General features: G+C 45.1%; 1 protein-coding gene across 1 annotated transcript; it reads left to right on the forward strand.

Moving 5' to 3' along the window:
* Positions 1-1091: 1091 nt before the first annotated feature.
* On the forward strand, positions 1092-21542 carry IL17RA (interleukin 17 receptor A). The gene is made up of 13 exons (XM_063395104.1): positions 1092-1275; positions 7420-7444; positions 9262-9408; positions 10423-10547; positions 11555-11681; positions 13039-13086; positions 13173-13330; positions 14494-14571; positions 15018-15093; positions 15178-15192; positions 16448-16549; positions 17583-17624; positions 18638-21542. Exons 1-13 carry the CDS (start codon positions 1156-1158, stop codon positions 20146-20148), a joined length of 2574 nt encoding a protein of 857 aa, XP_063251174.1. The 5' UTR covers positions 1092-1155; the 3' UTR covers positions 20149-21542.
* The last annotated feature ends 110 nt before the right edge of the window (positions 21543-21652 follow it).

Below are 21652 nucleotides of genomic sequence, written 5' to 3' on the forward strand. Positions count from 1 at the left end.
AATTTGTTGTAGCACGGTTATCAGGAAATTACACCACAATGCCAGCTGAGCACTGTGTTTGTGTCGCAGCATTATAAATCACAGTGTGCTCAGCCCAAATGCATCAGGGAAAATAATCCCTAAAGAAAAAATAATGGGGTTTTTTCAGTTACACATGTACACATACGATAATTTTCCCTGACTTGCACACAACTGTCAGGACTGCGGGCTTTGCTGCTACTATTAAATAGTGGTGGCACAAAATGTTAAAACCTAGGAGGCGATGAAAACCTGTAGATGTCATCAGTGCAGGGCAAAAGGAATGCCAGAAGGATCAGCAGCAGAAATCTCGTTATCTGCAGGCTCAGACTGGCCACCACAGTTAGACATTTGCCACCACAAAACCACCCAAAACCACCGTGTTCACGGCTGTTGGTCAAGGGCTCAGCTTTGCTGGGAAACTCCCTGAGCTGGCAACTCAGCTGGGTTACATCTCTGTGTGAGACCATTAGGTGAAATCCACGGCAAAGAACAGGTGAAAGTGGCTGTGGGCGTGCTGCAGTGTGGAAACCTGGAGTGAAACCTGTGAGACAGCTGAAACGGGGGGAGCATCAGGAACGAGAGCCAGGTTTGTACAGTCCCCTCTGAAGTGGATGCACTTAGAACAGCCCCGCAGCTGGAAAAGCAGAGCATACACCTATAATGCTTTTTGCTCAGCAGCTGCAGAGCACTGCTGGTGTCAGTTTTGCATTTACCCGAAGCCAGGGATGTGCACGGGGAGTTCCACCTCAACACGAGGAAGAACTCCTTCAGGTCCAGGCTGGCAGAGCCCTGGAACAGCTGCCCAGGGAGGCCGTGGGGTCTCCCTGTCTGGAGACATCCCACACCCACCTGGCTTTCCCGTGTCACCTGCTGCGGGTGGCTCTGCCCTGGCAGGGCTGTAGGAGCGGATCATCTCCAGCGTCCCTCGATTCCGCGATGAGCGCGCACACAGGGAGAGGACCCGCCGGCGGAGCAGGTTTGGCTCTTTAACCCCGTGCTCAGCGCACGGCCGGGGAGGGGAGGAGGCTCCGGGCGCTCCCGCCGGCCCCACAGCGGGCGGGCCCGGGCCCGGCCCCTCCTCAGGTGCGGCCCCGCCCGGCCGGGCCCGGAAGCGCCGGGCGGCGCAGCGGGGCCATGGCGGGGCCGCGGCTGCCGCTCCTCCTGCTGCTCCTTCTCCTCCTTCTCCGGCCGCCCGCCGCCGCGGCCCTGCGGCTGCTGCTGGACGCCTCGCCGCCCTTCACCTGCTCGCAGCCGGTAAGCGGCGCCGGGAGCGCGGGGAGCGGGGAGCGGGGCGCGGGCCCGGCCGTGCCGCTGTCCCGGGCAGGGCTCCCCGGCCGGGAAGCGCTGGCGCGGGCACCTCCGAGCGCCTCGGAGCCGTGCTGGCAGTCCCGGAGCAGGATGTGACTCTTTGCTAAGAGCTGGCGTTGCCCAATGTCCGAAAAGTTTTAACCGGTTCCTTGCAGCTGAGGGGTTTTTGGGAGAGCGTGGGGAAGTAAACACCACATGGATAGGAGGGGTTTTGAGCTGGCAGATTTGGGGTGTCTTTTCTGCCTGCGAAACCGGCCGGACAGGAGCTGCCGATGCAGAGTGTCTGTAAAAAGTGAACCAAGCAAGCAGAGCGAACCTTGAGTATAACTCTTAGCTGGTCGCCCTCTCTGGTGGCTCTTGAGGATCGTTTCGGACTTGCTTAGTTGGTCGCTTTTTTGTTTTGGGGTAGCTTTCTTGATTCAGATATATTTGAAGAGTGTATAGAAGGGGGAAGAGATCTGTTTTTGCTTTTAAATTCTGTTAACAATGGCAGTGAGACGGGAAAATGGGCAGCTGTTTTCTAAGCTGGACAGCTTTATATGCCAGTGGTGCACTTTCAGCAGTCTGAAAAAGGCAGATAGGTACAGCTATAGATAAATGTAAAACTAAATGTGTCCTTTGGGATGGAAGCTTCTAGAATCTTTTCCTGTACCCACTTCCTGTCCTTTGTCTAGTCTGACACTTCTAATGTTTGATTATATATATCCTTACCCTTGCTTTACCAGACCTCTGCTCTGCTGCCTTCTCTCTTTTTTGAAGAGTCCCCAAGAAAACAGACTGGTTCTGCGATTTTACTTCAGGCTGGACATTGTAGAGTTACAAAATGTAAATTTCGGCAAAGGGAAAATTACAAAGTTGCTTGGGCATCTCATGTAACCATATCCCAAACCTTGTTAGTAGCAGAGATTGACAGTAATATATTAAAGAGTCTCTGCAAGTCCTTGGATGTCTGGGCTCTGACTGGCTTTGTCCTGGTGTGTGTCCCTCTGTTTTTTAGGAGATGTGACCACAGTAGCCGGGTGAGGGGCTCACCAGAACATCACCAGCCTTCTCAAAGGAGCCGTGTTGCCCCGTGCTCTGGTGTGCACACAGAGCAGTGAACGTGGCAGGGCTGCTACCTCGGCCCTTGCCATCAAAAAACCAATTTCCAAAGTGCAGACAGACTTTAGAAGAAGGAGTCAGCTTAAGCCTGCGAGCAGCCTCTTGAAGCAGTTGAGAAGCTGCTGACTCATGTAGGAAAAGCCCCATCAACTGAGGCTGTGACAGTTGAACGCAGTTCCCCCTTCCCCTCTGTGGCTTGTGCTGTTTTCAGAGGATGGTTTAGTAACCTTCCCAGCGTGTGGCTGTGGTGTGGTTCGAAAGCAGAGCTGCAGGGAGGGTGAGACCCACTTCCTTTGTCTAACCCAGCGTGTTCAGGCTGCTGTTGCTGAGCTTTGGAGCAGTCAGGCTGAGCCATGGCAGCTTCCTCAGCAAAACCCTCCTGTGGCAGAGGCTGTTTGGGTGAAGTGGTGGAGGGAAAGTGTCATATATGGTATCAACAGACACCTGAAAGGAAAACGAAATGCTTGTTAACAGCTCATCTTATTAAAATGCCAAAAAGTGCACTTAATGGGCCTTATTCACCACCACTCCATCAAAAGTGCCCAGCTGTAGGGCTGAATAGCACAGCTGCAAATCCAGTTCTTACCAGTAACCATTGCTTGAATGTCATCTGCAGGGGCTTTTTTCCTATGTGCAGGGAAAAAAAACATCCCACAGCTTAAATATGCATCTGTTTTTTCACCATCAAGTGTTAAATCAGTGTGTTCAGTTGTTGTGCTGCAGCTGTTTGGGGTCGTGGCATGTCTGGGTGTCCTGGAGGAAGGCAGTGTTGATAACCCTGCTGTCTTTGAGGGCCTGGGTAGCTGTACATAGTTTGGTCTCTGAAATTTATCTTGCCAGCTTGCTTCACTGGAAGTCTCTGGAGAAGAATTGGTGTAACATCTCTCATGGAGATGAGCCATAGTGGTGCATATGGGGATGACTTTTCCCTGGTCTCCTTTGCAAATGTGTTCATTTTGCCCTTGCTGCTGACTGACTTCTGTCATTCCCCTCTGGGTCATCTTTGTGCTGTGTAGGATGTTAACAACTCATGAACACAGAGTGCAGTTAAAATATTTCTGGACTCTTTGGCATGAACAGGATCTATGATCAAAACTATGGAACTTCAGCATAAAATGGGTTACTGGTCAAAACTATGAAAATATGATAAAGACATCATTAGAACTCGTTGTGAGGAAATTTTAACTTTTGAATTTGGATTTGATTTTGCTGAGAATTGATATGAGGGCAGGACAAAAAGTTAGAAACTGTAGAGAAAAATGTTTAAAAAAATTAAAACAATTTTGTAAAAGATGCTGGTTTCCTACAAGCCTTAAACAAATCATCCTTCAGCATTTACGCCTGTCATGTGTTCATGTGTTGATCTTTTTTTACTAAGGAGTTGGAAAAGGGAAACTGCAGTAAACTTCAAATCATCCAAGGCTCAGAAGAGACATAGAATGGTTCAAAGGTGAAAGGCAGATTTTGGAAAGCTGGAGCCTTTCCCATTCAGCAGCCAGTCTCTAAAGGAAAACTGGACACTTGCCTGGCTCACAGTGGTTTCTTTCTACTTTCCCAGCATCCTGCTGGGAAATCTTTGCCTCCCATTACTTTAATTGAATTGTTGTGGGATGGTGCTGTTTATCAGTTTCCCAGGTTTATTTCATTCAGATCCATACCATTCTCCACAGCATATGGTCTGTTCTTTTTTCTGTCAAAAGCAAAACACAAATCATTAAAAAAGAGCGAAAGGAGGAGTTGCTTAGCTTTTTGTGAAAATACAGCAAGTAAACATGAGGAGTTGACTGTGCCTGCCCTGCTGAGAATGGTTTCAGCATCACCTCACAATCATCTGCTTTTCTGCAATCATCTCATATTTATGTCTGTAGCTTTGTTTGTCAGGCCACTCATTCTCTCCCCCACCGCTGGATGGGAGAGAGAATCAGAACGGTGAAAGTGAGAGAAACTGTGGGTTGAGATAAAGACCATTTAATAAGTACAGCAAAAGCCGTGCATGCAAGCAAAGGAAAACAAAGAGTTGTTTTTCACCACTTCCGTGGGCAGGCAGGTGTTCAGCTGCCTGCAGGACAGCAGGGACCCATCACGAATAACAATGACTCTGTCAACAAACCCCATCACTCTGAGCTTCCCCCTCTTCCTCTTTCTTCCCCCAGCTGTATATGCTGAGTTTGGTGCCTTACAGTGTCCCCGTGGGTAGCTGGGGTCAGCAGTCCCAGCTGTGTCCCCTCCTGGTTCCTGCACCCCCGGCCTTCTGGCTGGCACGGGTGTTACTGAGGCAGAAATGGCCTGTGCCAGCCCTGCTCAGCAAGAACAAAAACATCTCTCTGTCACCAACACTGTTTCCAGCCAAAATCCCAAACACTGCCCCATACCAGCTACTACGAAGGAAATTAGCTCCATTCCAGCCAAAACCAGCACACTCCAGTAGGGAAACTGGGTTAAATACTTCTTCTCTCCAGAGCTTTGTTAATGTACTCTGGATGAGCCAGTGCATCAAGCGAGGTTTTGTGTTGGTTGGACTTTTACAAGGGAAAACCAACAAGTATTCCCTGGGGTGCTGAGGAGGCAGCCAGTGCAAAGCTGACTGGTTGACTTAGTTTGCTGCAAACCCAACTGGTCTTTGCTCTGATTGCTTCCTGGCTTTTGAATGTCATTGTCTGGAGTTACACTTTTTGGTATAAAAATGTGCCCTCAGCTGCTGCCCAGACCTGTTCACCTGGGTACTCTACAAACAGGAGATGGAGATTTTCATGGCAAGTCCTTTCTAGGTCTTGCCTTTCCCTGAGCTTCTTATACCTTCACTTATCTTTGCTTCCTTATGCCGATAGTGAGGAATTCCTGTGTGGATGAGTTGTTCTTGGAAGCATTTTCAGCTCTTGGGTCATCCCTCTAGTGCATTGGGGACTGGGAAGGGAGCAGGCCAAGAAGATAATTTGTACCTTATGGTGGGAGAATCCTTCCCCTCTTCTTGTGGCAGAGCTGCTAAGTGCTCCACTAACTGATGACAGCTTAAAACACTTCAATATAGTCAGCTACACATAAAAAAAAAGTGGCACAGCAGGTAAACAGGTTAGTGCAGGGTAGGAAAAACACAGGTGTAGGTAGTCCCTTGCAAACGCTGAGTGGGGTTGGGTATGGTGATACACCAGATAAAATATTGTTGTTTTTCCCCATAGAAACCCAGTGTTGAAAAGCTAAGAAAGGCTTTAATTACCAAGTGTCGGGTCTGAATCCTCGTCAACAGATGGATGGCTCCTCATTGAGCTCTGGGGATTTTAATGAGTGTCAGAAAGGGCACAACAGCCTCATCAAAGCTGGGAACATCCTTGTGAATGCTTCACCTGGGATAACAGACCTGGAGGAACAGAGGATCCATTTGTGTGCTGTGCTGGATCAATATTCACATTGATCATTAAACAAAAAAGAGGGAAATGCAGCATTTCCTCACTTCACCATGTTCTGTGACAGAGCACCAGCATTCAAATGAAGTCAGATGTTTCTGCTCTTCAGACTAATAAAGCCTTATATTTTTTATAAGAGCTTTGTTGTGATGCCATGTGCAATAATTACTGATAACTGCAACAGAACAAGGACAACATGAATATTAAGTGATAGGCTTGAACAGAAATCATTACATTACAAAAAATCCCTGTGGTTAGTAGCCAGTTATTTTTGTTTCCTCTTGAGGGTTCATCCCAGAGCAGCCACTCTTTGCCCTCAGTGGAAAGCACCATAGCAATTGCTGTGAAGAAAATGAACTCCATCTCAGATAAAGCCACTGCACCTTTTTACATAAGAGGCTTTCTCAGGCCATGTAATTTACCTTAAGAAGTCTGATTAAGGGTCTGAAGTGTTAGGGCTAATTTTTTTTTCTGTTCTTCCATACTGGTATTCACAATTTTTATTTTTCTCTTTTTCAGTGATTGTAGTTAGCCAGTTTGGGTTTGGTTTCATCAGTATTTGCTTCTTTGCTTTCTGTTTCATTTTTTTTTTCATTAATGAAGGATTTAGGTTGCAGGTGCTGTTTTTCAATATACCTCTATCTTGGGTGCATTTGTGGTACAGTAATTGGAGTGTTGATGTGTTTCTCATGAAGGGTGCCTGAAGGCTGGATTTATACCTGTATTGTTGTGACTTGTGTAGCAAAAGCCTGGAAGAGATTTCCAGGTTTTATTTTTTATATAAGCATGAGGAGCTTAATGCCAAATCTTCCTTCTTTCACTCCAGGTTTGCAGGAACACAGATGCATGAGCTGAAATGTGAGCATTAACCTCTGAAGTATTTTCATTACCAAAAAGGCACAGATGACTTATTGAAGCATCCTTCCCAAAAAATGTAAATACACCCTAGGACACTAAGCCCCAAATACACTTGGAGCTGACCTTAGGAAGTTGTAGAGAGTTTAAAAACCTGACTGCCTCCACTGAAGTGAATTCTGTGATGGCAGTGGTGTGACAATAATACCCAGCTTTATTTGTCATGGCATAGGAAGTGTGTGAGGGCAAACCTCACCTTCCTCTTGATTTACCATGTCAGTGACAGCTTCAATCCTTCTCACTGGGATTCTGCATCACACTAACCAAGCAAGCTGACATGCTTCTCCCTGGTGACCGTGGGGTCTTCCAGTATCAACAGAACATAACTGGAAAAGCCAGGCAGAGCCCACACAACTTCTGGTTGCTTCTTTAAGACCAGAGAATTTTTATTCTTCATAGGAAAGTGTCTGAGCCTGGTGGATTTTTCTTCCCTCAGTTAACACAGTGGTGTTTGGTCACACGTTGGACGATCTCAGAGATGTCACATGAATTGTGTCCAGGTTTCATGCCCTGTGTCCTTGGATTTTTGGTTAACAGCTCAGTCCAGTGTTTCCATCGTGGCTGATGCTTCCAATCATGAAGTGCTTTCTTCTGCCCTCTCCCAACACTGAGCAGAAGCAAGTTGCTGTCAATTTTATTCTGAGAGTAATATTCTTGTTTCTTTTCCCCACAGGACTTAAACTGTCTCGTAAGAAATAGTAAGTATTTTTTTTCTTTGTTGCCGTTTTCTCATCAGATCATGCTTTTTTTCTGTTTTTTTTTCTTTTTTTTTCCTTTTTTTAACTGGGTTCATACAGCATCTTCTTCCTGCTAGAATCGGGGAGTTATAAAGGGAAACACTGCTATCACGCCTTGTTTTGGGAGTTTCCAGTTTAATCCATTAAAAGTTCCAGCTAGAAGAGGAATGGAAACTTTTGTCTTTTTTGGGATAGAGTTTGGGGGTAGGCAGTGGCATGAGCAGAACCCAACCCAACTTGTTTAGTTTCTGTTTAAAGCTGGGATCATCAGTTTTTAAAGAAATGGGAATTGAAAGACAAGTTTGCCAGCAAATGTTCATTATGATAGTACTTGATGAAAAATTAATGGATGAACTAGAATTAAAAAAGGGGCATAGAGGGGTGCAATTGAGAGCAATTAATGTAAATTATTGGATGTAAGGAGTGAAATCTTAGCAGTGGCATGCATCTGAAAGACCTTAATCTGATCATGAGTAATATTCTGAAAAATGTTCCTAAAAAAAAAAAGGAAAATGTACTGAATTTGTCCATTTGGTACCTGGAGGCAGCTGGGCAGCCCTGCAGAGCTCCTTGGCTTTTCCTTGCAGTCTCTGTTCTAATCAAGCTCATTCCTGCCTCAGTGCCCAACCCTGGGTCACACTGGCACAAGTGGTTTTGTAGCCAGCAGTGTTTTTGCAGTATTTTTGTTTGACTTGCCAGATCAGGGAGAGGACTCTGCTGAAAATAACCAGATTTAAAACTTCTTTGGCAGGAGAGGGCTTGGCTGGGATCAGGTTGGATTATACCAGCCACTGGAATACAGCTTGACAACACAGCTGAGCCAAACTGCAGCACCACCATTAAAATGCTGCCTAAGTTAAATATTTGGTTTAAATTCTGTCTTATGGCTCTTGTTATGCCTTTCTGCTCTAGGGGAAATCTATTTTTTTGTAGTGTTTCGTACACTCTTTGCTGAAGAGTAGTTTATTCTTGTCAGGCTTTTTGTAGTTATTTTTTGTAAAGTGAGCATTTGAGGATTGTCTAATTACTCCTAAGCTGAAACCATACTGTTTGACTGAAGGGATAGTGCCCACTTTCCACTGTTTCCATCCCATATCCTGCAAAATGGTCCCAAAGTGCACTTTAAAGGGGCTGACTCTGCTATTTTTAACATGCCCTGAGAAATCAAACGTGTTACAAAAGCCTAAGTAGATCATGTCTGTCTAATGCCTGTCTTACCTGATTTCACTTTCTGAAGGCTTTACAGAACCAGTTTTCCCTGACACTGTGTTGACAAGCATAGTTTATTTTTCTGTCCAGGGAGCTCATTAATTTAGGCAAGGCATAACAGGCAGTTGTTGGAAGCTGAATTCAGATGTACATCCAAATTTGAGGAAAAGCAGTTTGTAGATCCGAGGTAATTAACTATTGGAACAATTTCCCTGGGTATCTGATGGATTTTTTATCATGGGAAGGCTGGAAATCAGCAGTACCATAGGTCTGTTCCAGCAGAAGGTTGAGGGAGATACTGAGTAAACTTAGTTGACCTGTTTAGCCTGACTACATTGATTGTGACAAGTACTAATGAATTTTAAGGAAAAGAGGAAGTTATTCTAATAAGTTCAGATTATTCCAGGCAATTTACAGGATACTTCCATACTGGAAGCTGCCTTTCTGAGCTGGAAGCAGTCTGTCACGCAGCTTTCCCCTCAGTAACCCTGACCCAAAGAGCAGATCATAATTGCAATTAAGCAGTTTCCTCAGCCCTGCTCTAAATGGGGGTTTCATTTGCTGTTCAGGCACTTGCATGGAGTCGAGCTGGCTGCAGGTTCCTGCCTGGACTCCCTCTGCTCCAAGCAGTCTCCATGTTTCTTCAGATGTTTTCCGTCAGGAGGATGGAAAGCTCTTCCCTGTGCTTCAGATAGAGTGGAAAGTGGCCACAGATGGTAAGTGGAGATTGTTTGAGTGTGGAGCAGAGGAAATAGGTGTGATCTAGGAGGGGTAGAGAGGAGAATTATGACTTCAAGTCATGAAAGAAGACCTTTGGAATTTGAGAGGTTGGCTGCTTAATTTTGCTTGTTGGGAGACAAGAGATTTGTAATCTCATCTTTGATAAAGCAATAATTGTCTCATTGTTGGAGCCTAAATGACTACCAGTAAGTCACATTTTCTCACTCTCCAAACATCTCTGATTGTTTGTCTGTAAATGATGCTTCCCTTGCATACTCCTATCCAAAGTTTTGCACTGCTTTAAGACAGAATTAAACACATTCCTTTCTTCCTTCTGCAGGGGCTGTGTGTGAGGGCTGTAGAGTTATGATCTCTAGCTATGGTAGTGTAGAAGCAGGTGTGGCTCAGGTAACCCAGGGATTTCACTCCGCTGTGCTTGTCAGCTCTCACTGGGACTGTGGGTGCCAAAATAAAGGCGTGTTTGCTTTGGCACCCGAACTGCACGAGGCAGCTTGGAGAGGCAGAATAAACACGACCCTCGTCTGTGGGGCTGCCAGGCTGTGTGGGGAGTGCAGCCTCCTTCTCCTTTGCTCCTTCCTTGGGGCAGCTTTGAGAGGCAGAATAAACACGACACTTGTCTGTGGGGCTGCCAGGCTGTGTGGGGAGTGCAGCCTCCTTCTCCTTTGCTCCTTCCCTGAGGGAGCTTTGAGAGGCAGAATAAACACGACACTTGTCTGTGGGGCTGCCAGGCTGTGTGGGGAGTGCAGCCTCCTTCTCCTTTGCTCCTTCCTTTGCACAGATGTGGCTTTGCCATGCAGGACAGCCTTTAAGCTGTTAGTCAGCCCTGCATGCTGGCTTTTCCATGGCCTGGTGTCTTGCAGTTGGGATCCTCAGCACCCCAAAGGAGTCAGGCTGTGGCAGGGCTAGGCACAGCAGTGCTCTCTGTGGGGCTGCAGCCTCTCTGTGTGCAGAGGGGAAGGTGACCATGTCCCTGTGTCCCTGTCCTGCAGCCAGCATCCGCTGCCTGGAGGGAGCAGAGCTCGCTGTGATGCAGGTGAACAGCAACCAGCAGATCTGTGCCCAGTTTGACTTCCAGAACAATCTGCCTCTGCAGGTCCGTCCCGACGGAGGCCGGGTGAGTGCAAAGGGCTCCACATTACGTGTTCAAGTCCCTGGAATTGTTTCTGCTTTCTCTGTTTTATTGGTTAAAAAGTACAGGCTGCTTTAGAGTCTGTATTGGACTTGAGATCTGCTGTCATTTCCCATTTCTTTCTCACTCTTCCTATCCTTCAAATTTCAAAAACTTCTGCTTTTAGTGCCTAGCATGTATCATCACTCTTAACCTCTACTAAGGAGGTTACTTAGAGTAAGTAATTTTAGACATTCTTGCATTCTGCTTGAGAGCATGACATTTGATAGCTTTTTAACTCTTCCTATTTCTTCTACTTCTTTCTTGTACTCTCTTGCTGTGGAGGAAAGCACCAACCCTGGGAGTGGTCCTTCAGCTTACACTCCTTCCAGGAGACTCATCAGAAAAGTGCTGAGCATCCACAACAGTAAGGAATACAAACAATAAGGAGTTTATTCCTTAACCACACAGAATTTGGCCATAGTTAGCTTACCACTTACCAAATACCACTGGCCTAGGAGCCAGTGCCTCTCCCAGGATTTGCACAGCATTGCTGATGCAGAAAACAGTATAGATTTAAGAATATATGTATGGAATGGCCAGGTACAGAACTACAAATGTATAAATGCAATTCAAAATGCTTATCACTTGCACAGTGCTACAAAATTCATACTAGAATGAAATTTCCATCTTGAAACTGCATACTTTATTCTAGCCTCCTTTCAGTTCAGAATGTAGTTTGGTGGAAATTCCACACAGTGGTTTGGCACAAAACTGTTGTATCTGCTCGAAGATCCCAAGAAAAACCTAATTCTAAACAGAAGAATTGAGACAGACAATGAGACAGGTATATTTAATACACTTGAGTTCCAATTTATCGTAGTCAGGCTTCAGTAGAAGTGTTATATGGGATGAGGGAACACAGTGGAACAGGGCCAAGTCAGCTGTGAATTTCAGTGCCTTAAAGAACAGCATTGTCCTTTAAAGTCCTTGTGGATGTGTTTTGTTTGCAGTGGAATTTCACATTTGACCGTTTTGAAGTAGAACCTGGCCAGACTTACCAAGTGACTGTGTACCACCTGCCCAAGCTGGGCGTGAATGGAGACTACAACTGCAAATCCACATCCCTCACAATGCCTGGTAAGAGGGGATTTTGTTCTCTTAGGCCTTGAGTTTAGGAATGTGGTGGTTTGTGCACCGACATCACTGCTGCTTTTAAGTTAGAATCTTTCAGAGTTGCCTCTCTGCTTGTGGCAGCTGGAAGTACAGGCCAGAATTTCCAAATCAGAAGTTTGGCTTCTAGTACTAAGTCCTAGACGTGTGGAGTTCAATTTCAAAGGCACAGTTAGGCATGATCTACCAAGAAACTTGGTAGTGCTGGGTGCCTGATCATTTCTTGTATATGTGAAAATTTTCCTGTTGCTAAAAGAATTTTTACTGTTTTCCCCAAGGTTGCTGAGCATCTGCATTGCCCTCTGGCTGCACTGACTACTTCATAAATATTTGGTGTTCAATACAGTTCTTGAAAACTTGTTCTTAACTTTTTCCTTAACTTGCTTATAGTTGTCAACCTGACTTTGTGGTTATAAAATGGCAAAGTATGGAATGTGTCAGTCAATGTGAGCTGGAAAAGAAGAGGGAGCACTTCATTTTCAGCCCTCCTGTCCTTTCTTCTGCCTGTTCACACTTAGAACTTGTGGCTTTTATCCTCTACTGTTCTTCAGAAACTTAATGCATGGTGTCAAGCTCAGCAGCTGCAGGGAGCTTAGCTGGTTAGAGCTTACACATGAAATTACAGAGACGTTTTAAATTTGTAAACTTTGTAAAGTTCAAATTGGTAACTTTGAAAGTTGGAAAGTTGAGATATGCAGTGTTTTATCTCAACTGTCTAGGCAGGGAATTGTTCCTTTTCCTTTGTCCAAACCCCAGAGGAGAGACATAATTTAAGGCTGAGAGCTGTAAATCCCACATTGCTAAATGTTGAATATGTAACTTCAGATTTAACTTCGAAGGAAGTCCCAAAGAGCAGGGCCAATCTGCTAAATAAAGGCAATTAGAAATGTGGAACAGTGTTTTAGGATTAAGAAAGATTCCAGCCTTCTGATTTTCCTGTGTCAGAATGCCTCTGGAGGCATCTGTTGCTGAGGTGTGATTACAAGGAGTGGGGATGAATAGGAAGTTTAATTCCACTATTGTGACCCTTTCTGCAGTAGTGTTACATTATCACATTAAGCGTGTTATGATTTTAGTCTCATTCATTCTCTCTGTTCTGGGAAGAAAAAGAAGAACCAAACACACCATGACATCAGTGCAGGGACTGGATTATATGCTGGAAACCAATCCTGCACTTCTAGAGAATTTTGCCACTGCTTTGGAACAAAGGTGTCTACTCATTTAGGAGAACTTAGTTAGGTCTCTGCTTCGGATAAAAAAATGTGCTTTTTTCCTAAATGGAAGTACAATGTGTCTGACTAGCTATTGATGGTCTTTCTTGCAGACTGCGGGGATTCTCTGATGAAAAGAACCATCCCATGTATAAAGACAGGTAAAATATCATCATTCACGTAGAGGTGGGCGCTCTGTTGGAATATTTGACAGCTGGGAAACACAGGAATATCTGCCCTGTTCCAGGCAGCTTGTGGGAGCCCAGGATCCGGGGTGAGAGTCTGGATGACACAACTCTGCTCGTGAGCTTCAACCCGTGGCTGGAGCCAGCCCGGTACCAGATCCACGTGGCCAGTTACCTGAGTGAGAAGAGGTGTAAAACCATCACCCACGACTTCACAGAGGTAATTACCTTCCCTGGCCATACCTTCCCTGGAGATTTCGGCAAACATCTGAAGTGCTTGCTAAAGCAGGACATCTGAACAGCAATTTTCAAACAATTATATTTATATTGTCTTTGGAAAGAGGAATTTGGCAGATAAAAGATGAAAAAAGAGGTTTTGTAATGCATGAAGCAGCCTATAAACAGCTGCAAAATCAAATTTTATATTTGACTATCTGGGCTTTATTACCTTTTTCAAGCCAGTGCCTGGGGAGCTAAGACTAAGTAAATTAACCAAAATTGAGGTACAAAGTTTCAATAAATCATTGAAGTACTTTATCAAATATGATCACGCAAAGGCGTTAATTAATTTTTTTATATAAAGAATGAGTGATTTAGTAACAGATGCTTCATTCAAGCTGAGAATCAATTTCTGTAGGTCTTGCAGTCTGTTGCTGAGAAGCTCAGAGTGTCCAGACTGTGTTTCAATATAAAAAATGTTTCCCTTCAGGCATCTGAGGGAGGAGAAACACTGAATATTTGGAACCAGTCTCCACCCTTCCTTGGGTGAGACAGATATGTTGGCATTCAGTTTGTTTCTATTCCTTAAGACTCAAACCTCTTAGTACTGCATGCACTGCTGTGTTTAAGCTGTTGCTGACACAGATAGGACAGCTGTGTGAGTATTTCCCTGGTGGAGGGGAATGCACCTCATTTTGGAGCTTGTATCTGCTAATAACTGTGAATAATTAGGTTATCATGGTATTGATTGTGTATAGCAGGTAGCAAGAGCAACTGCTTGCCTGTTCTAGTGTCAGAAGCAGTGTTGAGAGCTGCTTTTCATTAAATAAGGAAGCTTGTTAATGTTCACACATTACAGAGCTGAAGACATCCACATTGTTAAGAAACTCTTCAGTTTAACTCCTTTGAAGTTGTACAACATACATCCCTAATTATTTCCTTTACCTGTGCAATCTTATTGCCATGTCTGTCACACAGGACACCTGCAGAGATGGTGGCCAGATCCTTTACCCGTTTTGTTCTCTGTGGGTTTCTTGTGCAAAGGGAAAAAATAGAAGCTTCTGCTTCTTTGGGCCACTCCATGTTTTCATGTCAGCTTTTTCTTTTTTCCTGCTTTCATTCAGTTTTCTTCCTTCCCTTATAATTTGCATCTGATTTCTGCAGGATGGACTACAACAGCGAGTGAATGTCACAATCAAAATAGAGAAGAACATAAAAGCTTGCTGCAAATACAAAATACAGGTGGGAGCACACTGTTGTCCGTGTGTCCTTCCTTCACAATCAAGGCATGGAGCACTTTAGGAATGTTAGGGGGTATTTTCACAGTTAGGGGGTTTTTTTAGTTTGTTCTGAGATTGGCTAATCTGTAATTACCTGCATCAGGGAAATGTTATGGCTGAAAGAATTTTAATATAAGTATTCTCTGTAGTCAGTGGCTTTTCCTTAGTACAGGGCTGCCAAGGCAGAGATTATGGGAGTGAGAATGGCAAATGTGCAGCCTCAGGAGCTCACAGCCTTTGTCATGTATGGTGTAAGAACTCTTGATTTATCTTGTTTTCTGAAGGGAAATGGGAATTCTGCGTCTCTGTTCTAAAATACAAGGAGCATTGAGGCAGGGAGAAAGTAAATCAGGGAACAAAACTTCTTTTAAGAATAACTTCTGTTTTGTGGATTCGTTTCAACTGCAGATTCAGCCATTCTTTGCAGACTGTGGCACAGACTGTCTGAGACACTCTGCTTCCGTCCCATGTGAACCAGTTCCAAGTGAGAACCACTTTTCTGTAAATTAGATTCCCATTGTTTTACAGCTGAGAACTGAATTTTTAACGTAACTCTTGTCCTTTGCAGGTATAGAACCATCGGGTAAGAAGTTCTTCCAATACCCTGAAACGTTTTTTGCTGCTCTTCTCCTGTCGTGTAGAGTGAGAAATGATCCTTCCTGGGAAAGACACACAGAGCAGGAAATGTCCCTGTTGAAAATTTTATATTATTTGAAAATAGTGAAGTGGGCAGCCCATAGATGGTGGTGTATGAACTGCACCAACCACACTGGGAACCCACCAAAGCTCCCACAGAACCCTCAGAGGATGTGAAGATCAGCACGTGGTAACAAAACACCAAACCAACAAAGGGCAGGGACACCCAGACCCTAATGGTGCTCTTGGTGTGGACTGTCACATGAGGGATGGGCTTTAATTGGTTTAAAAGGGGTTTAAAGGTTTTTAATTGGGGTTTAAAAGGTTTAATTGTCCAGGGATTGCTTTGTTCAGGGTCCCCTTTTTGAGCCACCAACTCAACCAGGCAGGTATCATAATCAGTGTGTGCCAATAAATCTCTGTGGTGGAGATGAGAGCCTGGTGTCTAAAATTTCCTTGCAGTCCCCTTGTAACACTGAGTTCAGAATTAATTGTGCTAAGGATGACTTCACCATGATTTAATGAGGCAAGGATTTGTATGCAGTGTGAACCTTGAAGAGCAATTTTTTGAGAGACACTTCACTTGCATAGAATTCTTTGAGAAGCAGTTTTGACAAGAAGAGTCTTAATATAAAATACTTTCTGTCACTTTGCTCAGTGTTAAAAAATTTGCATAATATAAAGCAGCTTTTGGAGAGAATAGCTTGCATATATTCATTTTTATGAATGTCAAGATAACTTGTGCATAATGATTTGACATCTTATTTTTGGCTGCAACACCTGTAAGGATCTTTGGCCCAAGATTTAAAAAAAAAAAGAAGGAAAAACACCTGTAAAGGGAAATGCATGATCCAAAAGAGTGATATTTAATTTTTTTTTTAAGCTAGATTACATGAACAGGCAGGACATGGGCGGCATGCCTGTCAAAGCTGGGTAAACATTGCTATTTAGAGGAAGGTTCTTGATCTGTGTTTTTGGTGTGCTGCACATATGGTTCTTTGCGTGGAGCAGGTTTATGTGTACAACAGCACCATGAAAGCAGGAATTGGTTTGGAGAAGTGCCTGTGGGTTGTAAAGGGGAAGTTCTGGTCTGCTCAGCAAAGCCAGGGTCCTCCTCCCTTGGCCTCTGCTGCTCAAGAACCTCCTGTTCTTTGGTGAAACTCTGTGTAAGGCAGTGTGTGAGGAGTGTTTCTGTTTTGCAGATGATATGATGATATGGCTCTACTGGTGCATCACTGGGATCTGTGTGTTACTGGTGGGCTCAGTCATAACAGCCGTGCTGTGTATGACCAAAAAACAAGCAGGTGAGACTCATACCACAGCCAGGCAGGAAAAATCCAGTGCTAAAGAATGCTGCTTCTCCTTCTGCACCTGTTCCTACTGTGGTTGTTCCTTGCTGTTCTGATGCTTGCCACTGAGATAATGCCTACAAAAACATCTTATTTTACATTTTTGGACTTGCAGTGTCCATGTACCATCCAGTAAATAAGTAAAGCCTTCCATAGGTTGTCCTGTCTGATATTCCATGTTCATAGCACTCCAGAGCTCATGAGGGGAATAAGGAATTTGGTAGTTCAGCCCCTTGTTTCCTGCAGATTGCTGCAGATATCTTTGTGCTGATTTTTCCCCTGCATTGCATAAGAGTGTTGCAGAACAGAAGCTTCCTGTTTGTCCACACTGTAGTCTTCCCCGTTCCCCAAAGTCTCTGCAAAATTAATTTTATACTATTGTGAGATTAGATACAGTTTTTCAATTAAAGTGGAAGGAAAAAGGAAATACAGGACATAGAGACTGACATCAAGCAAGTTGGAAAATTTGATAGTTAAGGGCTACCTCCTAGTTTCCTGTGCTGCAGCAGGGAAGCTGTGTAACTCACTGCTTGTTTTGTTTTCTTTTTACATGAGAGGAAGAGTTGGTAATCTTTTGGGAAATTTCTTAACGTCAAACAAAAGATGTAGCTAGGAACATTTTAGTCACCTCTTCAGAGAAGCTTCTGAAGAAAACAATGTATTTTTAAAAGCCCCTTCTCCTTAAAAAGAGGTCTCAGAACAGTTGGGGGTTCTGTACTTGAGCCTGCCAGGATTTGGGGGAGATGGGGAAGGTTCATTTTGAGTGCATTCTGTCTCCTCTCAAAGGGAAAATGTGGCAAGAACTGCCTGTAGAAGAGTCTTTATTCATTCAGTCTGTTTTTTAATTAGGCTTCTCCCTCCTTATGGCTTTATCTCCCTACACAGTTAAAGATTTTTTTTTTAACCTAATCTGTGGAAGGTGGTGTGATTTTAAGCATTTAATCTTACTTTATGTTTTCAGAACTGACAGTGACTTTCTCTCTTCCAGGACGCCGGCGAGGGAAGTGCAACCACAACGGTTTGCAAGCTGGTAAGATGCCACCTGTGTTTTATCAAGCACCTGTCAAGCAGGGCTCACTCACCCCAGATGGAGCTTTTGTAGGCTCTAACTACTTTCTAGATGCTTCTTGAAACCAAGGGTAGCCTTAGCATCTTCCTGTTTAGCTAAAGGAAGCTTTGTATATGGAATTTGAAGTGCTGTATTTGTCAGATGGGAGGTAATTGCTTTGGAATGTGGGGAGATTTTTAACTCAGCTGGGGCTGTACTGGCAGAAGAAGCTTTGCTAATCATCTAGGCCATAGCAGTAGGAGATTGGTTTGGATGCACTCAGTTCTCCAGCAGAGAATACAGCAGTATTGGCAAACCTCTTGAAGCTGCTGTTTTTGTGAGGTGAAAGTTGAATCTTCTGGGCACTACTATAAATCACAGCTTCACTGTGTCTGTACTTTCATATTAAATTTACTCAATGAGCTGTTGTCCACATACATTGCCAAAAAACAGCTTTAGAAGTTTTGTTAGTGCCCTCCTGTGCTGGTCAGTGCTGCCTCACACCGTGGCACTCTGGGGACGTGGCTGCAGTCAGTGTATTGAGTTTTCTCTCAATACCTCCGAGGGTCCAGCCAGCAGAGAAATGGCTTAATAAAAAAAAAAAATAGCAAGACGGCTTCCCAGGATATGCTTTGTAAAATAAAGGTTTTAATAACAGCAAAAATAACGAACATTACAAAATGAAAAGAGATAAGCTGAGCACAGTGTACCAAGCACAGTTACACTGGCTAAGGCATTCCCAAAAAGCCCCCATGCACCCCCTGTGCAGGCTCTTTAATACTCGATGGTCTAGGTGGGATTATTTGGCTCTTTGCCCAATGAGATGGACACCGGGCTTTGAGGTGCACTTCCAAAGCCCTATCACTGTGTCTGTGCTGGTACTGAGCCCATTGCAACGAGCAGGGTATAGAAAATTCTAGCTTAACTTCCTTCTATAGAAACCCCTGCTCGGGCACAGAATGCACGACTCCATCAGTGTTTTCCTGTCCCCCCAGCTGCGCCCGCCGCGCTGTCGCTGCCGCCGCTGCGGCCACGGAAGGTTTGGGTCGTGTACTCTGCTGATCACCTGCTCTATGTGGACGTGGTGCTGAGGTTTGCAGAGTTCCTGATGACGGTCTGCGGCACCGCCGTGGCCCTGGACCTGCTGGAGGACCACCACATCTCCGAGCTGGGGCCCTTACCCTGGCTCACGCGGCAGAAGAAGGAGATGGAGGAGCTGTCCTCAAAGATCATCATCCTGTGCTCGCGGGGCACCCAGGCCAAGTGGCAGGCCATGCTGGGCAGTGAGCCCGTGTGTCTCAAGCAGGATCAGCAAAAGCCAGTGGGAGACCTGTTCACCCCAGCCTTGAACCTCATCCTGCCAGATTTCAAGAGGCCAGCCTGCTTTGGGATGTACATAGTCTGCTACTTCGAGGGAATCAGCAGTGAGAGGGATATACCTGATCTGTTCAATGTCACGGCCAGGTACCAACTGATGGACAAGTTTGAGGATATTTATTTTCGGATTCAGGATCTGGAGAAGTTTGAGCCTGGGCGGATCCATCGAATCCAGGAAATCACAGCTGAAAATTACATCGAGACCCCCAGTGGGAGGAAGTTGAAAGAGGCCATAGAGAAGTTCAAGAGCTGGCAGACTGAGCACCCAGACTGGTTTGAGAGTGAAACCGTCTGCTTGGATAGTGATGAGGAGCTGCATTCCCTGAACAGAGACAGCCAGGTGCCTTCACTGCAGAGTGAGCCTGGTGGAATTGTGAAACACCAGCTGCACCTACGTGAGCCTGACCCCGGCTGCTGTTACACCATCAACCTCCACATGCATGAAGGTGAAAGCACAGGCTGCAAGCTGCAGCCTCAGCTGAATCCCTGCGGGGATCCAAACTCCCAGACTGTGGTCCTTCCTGTGGATGTTCCTCGGATCCAGGTGGTGGAGCCAGTGTCTTCCATGGAAGATGGAAATCTTGCACGTGGTATCCTCAGTCACCACGTGCTGAGCAATGAGGACGGGATGGAAGGAGTTCCTCTTCTGGAGACGAGCTTTCCAATGAGGAATAACGTCATCCTCCACCACGGCTCTGAAGTTTCAGTAGCTGAGCAGAGTCCTGCAAGCTTCTCAGATGACCTGAGTGAGCATCTGGATGGACTCCTGCGCCCTCTGTGCCAGCAGAGTGTCATTCCTGCAGAGCCGTGTCTCTGCCAGGGGGAGGCTGACAGGCAGCCCCAGCTGCTCTTCGATGACCAATGCAAAGACCAGAGACAGTCGGTGCAGTCAGACCAGGGCTACATCTCCAGGTGCTCCCCTCTGCCTCCTGAGGACCTTCTAGAGGAGGAAGAGGAGGAGGAGGAGGATCAGGAACAACAGGTGGGCTTCCACGAGCTGTCTCCAGAGGTCCTGAACAGCCTGAAGAGCCTCCAGAAGCAGCTGTTTTTCCAGGACATTCAGAGGAGCTCCAGCTGGAGCTATCCAGCAGAGGTGATGGACACTGACCACTCTTTGGAGGACTGCTAGGCTCTGCCTGGGAGCTGCTGTGTTTGAAACACAGGGGTGGAAGGTGGTCCCATGCAGAGCAGTACTGAGACTGCATTTCCAGCACTGTCCTTGTCCCTGTATGGTAAATGGCTTTGTGCTGGGGTCTTCCTGTGTGCTGCTGGCCTGCAGCACTGCCCAGCAGATGTGGAATGTTGCTTCCAGTCTCTGTGGAGACAACCCACGAGTATTGGCCACCCCTGTGAGAGAACAGGCAGTGCTTCTGTTCCTTGGGGAAAGGCATTACACTGAATCCTCACTGATGGATGGCAGAAAAATTACTGTGGCTCATCCACTCGTGCCTTCAAAATGCCCTCCAGCTGTGCTGATGCTATTGCACTGGATAAAAATCACAGGCATGGTTTAGAAAATAGCTTTAGATAACATGGTAACATTTGCATTGCCATTTTCATACTCATTTTAAACATTTCCTTGTAAATACTGTATTAAAGATGTGTGCCTTAAATTTCAGCTAGATTAGGGCTGTCTCTACCTGGTTCAATGTGCCTGGAGAATTTTTTCCCCCCACTCATCATTCATTTGCAGCTGTGTTTCCATGGTCATTCAGAAATCAAGTAGAATAGCTCAGAATAAGTGGGATTAACGTTTTAATTAAGAGTCTCCATAACCTTTCCTGCCTTTCTGCTGGAAGGCATGTGCCAGCAACAGCAGGGAGGGAGGGGGAAGAGGAGACCAAAAAATGGAATTTGTGTGGTTTTTACAGTTTTAAAAAACGTGGGGCTGAATACAGAATCACAGAATCAAGGGAGTCTGGTGTATTCTGACACACTGCTGCAGTGCTGTTTGCTTTTGGATATCTTAGCACCAGAAGGATGTGAGCTGAAGATATAGATAGTGACACACAAGGAAATGAAAGACTATTTTGGAGGAGACAAAAGTGTAGCCTCAGCAGCTGCTGTTTCAGAGTGGAAATTATATCTGAGTTGAGGGAGGCTGAGCAAAAACGACTGTAAGATGTTCTTGTGTGGGTTTGAGCTCAAGCACAGGTAGTTGAGGTTAAGCACAGTGGAACACTGAACAGACTAAGGGGTTCATCTTCCAGGAGCAGTGGTGGTGAGATTGGCATTTTTCCTATTTTTATCAGCCTGTTTCTGCAGCCCACTGGATGTAAATACCTGTGAGATGTAAATACAGCCAGGCCTTTCTCCTTTGTCATCTTCCCGTCCATCTAAGTTTACTTGTCAAAAAATCTTTTATCTCAGCTTTTTTAAAAATCTAATGTCTCAGAAAAGAATCTGTTCTTTTGAATTGCAATTTATTTTGTATTGTGTGTATTTTATAATTTTGTGTCTAATCTGTGGGGTTTCTTCCTTAAATTAAAAACCAAGAATATTTTTTGGATATATTTACTTAAACACTTCTGTGTCCTCGATTCTGCCTAACTCCTTATGTTGACTTATGTTAAGTTCTTAGTATTTGTTACAGAAATCTGAGGCCAGAACTGAACTGGCTCACAAATGTCAAA

This window comes from Prinia subflava, chromosome 4, assembly GCF_021018805.1.
Source record: "Prinia subflava isolate CZ2003 ecotype Zambia chromosome 4, Cam_Psub_1.2, whole genome shotgun sequence".
In the NCBI taxonomy this organism is placed as follows: domain Eukaryota; kingdom Metazoa; phylum Chordata; class Aves; order Passeriformes; family Cisticolidae; genus Prinia; species Prinia subflava.

What these genes read in the sequence shown, in the direction of transcription:
- IL17RA (XM_063395104.1), top strand. Translation starts at nt 1,156, where the DNA reads ATGGCGGGGCCGCGGCTGCCGCTCCTCCTGCTGCTCCTTCTCCTCCTT. An exon ending in CACATCCCTCACAATGCCTG is followed by an intron (nt 11,682 to 13,038) that starts GTAAGAGGGGAT and finishes TCTTTCTTGCAG; the next exon opens with ACTGCGGGGATTCTCTGATG. An exon ending in GCTGCAAATACAAAATACAG is followed by an intron (nt 14,572 to 15,017) that starts GTGGGAGCACAC and finishes TTTCAACTGCAG; the next exon opens with ATTCAGCCATTCTTTGCAGA.